Below are 3699 nucleotides of genomic sequence, written 5' to 3' on the forward strand. Positions count from 1 at the left end.
GATTTACCCTCAGTCATAAATGTAAGCGCTAGCAAACCCATATCATGTTCCCAGGTAGACTCGAGGAAGACAAACCTAAATCCACTAATTGGCATAATAAGTTGTATGAGTACAAAGACATGAAAGACTAGTCACCTTGAGAATAAGGTGTTAGAAGCATGGTAGATTGTCACGATTCAATCATATAGGTTTAGTCGAGTCAAGTTAGTTAGTTAGCTTTATCATATTGATTGAATTTTTAAAAAAATCAAGTAATCCGCATGTGATTCACTAGGAATTTTTACTCTTATAAATAGAAGTGGATATGTGTTGATAATAATCATGAATGAATATGAGTTTAGCCAAATATTTCTTATCATCTTTATTTTTTATCGTAGCCATTAGATCGCCTTACCTTTTTATGAGTAGATAATAGCCGTAGAAGTATCCGACCTTCCAAACTATAGTCACCACCCTCCACTAGCAGCCACCCTACCTTACGGCCATCCACTACCACCCTTGGCCGTCTGCCACCCTCCGACGACCACAATGTTGGTTAATTACTGTTTTATCCTATTTGACATTGCTCCACTATTCTAACCATAACTTACATTCCGTATCTCTGATTGACTTCATTCCAAATCCATTAAAAATCTAACTTTCGATAATATTACCTCTCAAAAGCTCAGGATCATCCTCCGGACGGATCGTTCCAGATTTGGTTTGTAACAACAAGTCTATCTTTTAGTTCTTTAAATTTAGTAATACAACTTATAGTCAACTATGGATTTATTACAAAATACTAGTAAGTTCATGAAATGTTAAGCATGACCTGATCTAAAGGGAGATGATGATGGAATGAGCAGAAATAGACATTCTTAATCATCCTATTTGTCTTACACCTCATTTTGCATTTGATTATTGGCATAATTTCTCATCTTCTCCATGCTCTTGTTGTTGTTGTTGCAGGCCTTGGATTCATTTATCTCCCCAGAGTCTCCTTGCATGTGGTGGTTTACACCTTTGTGATTCCTATAAATTGCATACAAGATCAATTGCAGGGATCCAAGCACACTCCCACATCCATTAGGCACCTGCAAATATTTGAATTCCCTGTAAAATAATTGCTTTCATGCATTTGAACCTCTACTGCTTAGGTGCTTATTCAAAAGTTATCCTTGTTTATTTTTATCATTTCTCAAGGCATGAACTGGCACTGAAGTGCTCAAAGAATAGCATACAAGCAAAGTAAAAGTTTACTTCTACTTAAAATGAGGATTTTCCTATCTATTTGGTGTTTAAAAGATTGAGCGTATTTAAAGAGAAAAGAAGTATAGAAGGCAGAGGAGTTGAAGATTTGAGTTACCCTACCGCAACAAAAGGATCACGACCAAGTAGCCCATAGATGAACCATGATGTCCCACACAAGAATACGAACAATGAGAGGAAGAAAGGCATGTACTCCACGCTTTTGGTTTTGATCACCAACCTCTGTATATGAGCATTAGAGAATAAGTGTTCAGTATACAATGGATAAAATTTAAGTTTCACAAGATTTTCTATTTTCCTTGTTCATGCTGATTGAGTTACTGTATCTAGCCATCAATAATTTGTTTGAACTTTCAAGTAATTGCAGTGTTATGTAGCTCTGTTCATATGTTGATGCAGATGCAAATGGTTAACATCTCTTGAAGATATACTATCTTAATTTAGTAAAATAGGCTCATAGAAGTATATATGAAGGTACCATCAACATATACGAGTAATTTGGACATTTACGGTTGATTGTTCATTAGGTAATTCAGTTCTCCCCTTTACTGGCAAAAAGTTGAGAGTGATTTGACAAACACCAATTTTAGTGAATTTTTAACTTACAGATCCAGGAAGTGGAAAAATACTTAGATAACTTTGTTTCATAGAGAGGTAGATCTATTGTTAAAACCATGACATTTTAAATAGATAAAATCATAAAATATGAACTTAAAAACAAGTTGTCTTTCTACAAAACCCTGTATTGGCATAACACCTAAACTATTATATTGTTTCACTTGAATAGAATATGCTGATTCCTATGTCAGAATACAGTAAGAGGATTTTCATATAAGATAGTTGGCATATTGTTAGTAGATAGTTAGGCCATAATGAGAGAATATAGTTAACAAACAAACTAACTACAGTTATTTCCAACTTTCATAACTCACAATCAGGAACTTGCTAATTACGTAAGCTAAAGCAAGGTAGGATAGTGCAAAGATTACCATGATGGAGAGAGGAGAAGCATACATGCAGATGGAGAAGATGGCAGCTGCAAAACCGCAAAAGATCTTGCGAGAGTGACCATGGAGGGCAAGTAGCGAGACGAGGGCGACCACTGCAAATACTGACATGACGAGAGCAAGAAGGCCTAGCATCCTAACCCTCAACTTGTTCGGCGCAAATGTCAGGAATATCACTACATACACAGATTCAATCACTGCACCGGTGCCATTGATCGTCGACACCAGTATATTATTTGGCGAAATGAATGGCAAGCCATACCTCCATATAACAAAGATAACCGAAAAATTGGCAGTAGAGTTTAGGTCAGAATCATGTGCAAAGGTTGAAATCTATCAGTATACTTGAATTCAATCTGGAAACTATAATTTCAGATGCTTAGCATGCAAAAGTAGTCACTGGATGACATCAACACATATATATGGCTAGGAATAAAACCATTAGAAAATGATGATAGAGGAATTTTACCAAGCAGAGAGGAGGCAATTCAGCAGGGTCATAGTGTAGGGAACCCCTGAGAAATCCTCAGTTGATCTGCACCTCACTACCCTCCTAAATGTGGCACTGTTACACAATATATTACATTACATTAATCATGCATGCCATAAAAAGAACTAGCCAAGGGATCAATATACACTTTGAAAAGAAAACAAAAATAAGATAGCATTCCAAATAGACCCATAGACTTACATGGGAGATAGAAAGAGGAAGAGAGCAGTTGCATTCCCTGCAAAAGATCAGAGAATCCATAAGAAATTGTCTCTCAAAATGACTGCCAAAATTGAGGAGGAGAAAGAGGAACACAACTGACCAAAAATTCCAAACAAGAAATGCAGCACAGCCATGAAAAAAGATCAACAGGTTGCAGACGAGGAACCCCAACTCTGTGCTTCTGAGAAATGAAGTTACTTTTGTTGGTGTTAATTCCTTGGTGGGCAGAGCTTTATATACAAATAACAATGTTGTTCTTATCCAGTGCCTCACCAAGTAAATATTAGAGTGAGGTGGTGGGTTAAATCTTAGAATTATTTACCTCTTCTCTATCTCTATATATTTTTTTTCTTTAAAGGTTTTATTTTTCTTCTGAAGATTTCGCATCATATCAGACTAGAAAGTTCTTTAAGATGTAAGAATTTAAATCAAAATTCTAGAAAAATAAAATAAAATCGTAGCAGAACCGCATTGATTCTTGCATGATACGTGGAAAGGAGGGAAAGTGTTAGGCGATTTCGAGCATGCATTGGCTGAAAGGAAGTGAACAGAACAGGAGTCAAGAAAGTCGAAAAATGCTACTTGAATTCTCACGGTTCTGAGCAGCCCATTGGGTCCCACCTTTGCTGTCCTTACAATAAATATGTGGGTCACCTGGAAATGGGTGTTTGTAACAATTGATTCGAGAAGTAGAAGGTGATAGGCAGCAAGGAAAACGAAGTGATAAGTTCA

General features: G+C 36.5%; 1 protein-coding gene across 1 annotated transcript; it reads right to left on the reverse strand.

Annotated features, from left to right (window-relative positions):
- Positions 1-769: 769 nt before the first annotated feature.
- On the reverse strand, positions 770-3198 carry LOC140772436 (bidirectional sugar transporter SWEET1a-like). The gene is made up of 6 exons (XM_073114506.1): positions 3068-3198; positions 2947-2983; positions 2725-2820; positions 2238-2517; positions 1351-1470; positions 770-1073 (listed from the first exon to the last, which is right to left on the reverse strand). Exons 1-6 carry the CDS (start codon positions 3099-3101, stop codon positions 876-878), a joined length of 765 nt encoding a protein of 254 aa, XP_072970607.1. The 5' UTR covers positions 3102-3198; the 3' UTR covers positions 770-875.
- Between the last annotated feature and the right edge of the window lie 501 nt (positions 3199-3699).

Source organism: Typha angustifolia, chromosome 12, assembly GCF_048772165.1.
Source record: "Typha angustifolia cultivar Huaian chromosome 12, ASM4877216v1, whole genome shotgun sequence".
In the NCBI taxonomy this organism is placed as follows: Eukaryota; Viridiplantae; Streptophyta; class Magnoliopsida; order Poales; family Typhaceae; genus Typha; species Typha angustifolia.

What these genes read in the sequence shown, in the direction of transcription:
- LOC140772436 (XM_073114506.1), bottom strand. Translation starts at nt 3,101, where the DNA reads ATGGCTGTGCTGCATTTCTTGTTTGGAATTTTTG. An exon ending in TTCCTCTTTCTATCTCCCAT is followed by an intron (nt 2,821 to 2,946) that starts GTAAGTCTATGG and finishes ATTGTGTAACAG; the next exon opens with TGCCACATTTAGGAGGGTAG. An exon ending in GTCGTGATCCTTTTGTTGCG is followed by an intron (nt 1,074 to 1,350) that starts GTAGGGTAACTC and finishes AAATATTTGCAG; the next exon opens with GTGCCTAATGGATGTGGGAG.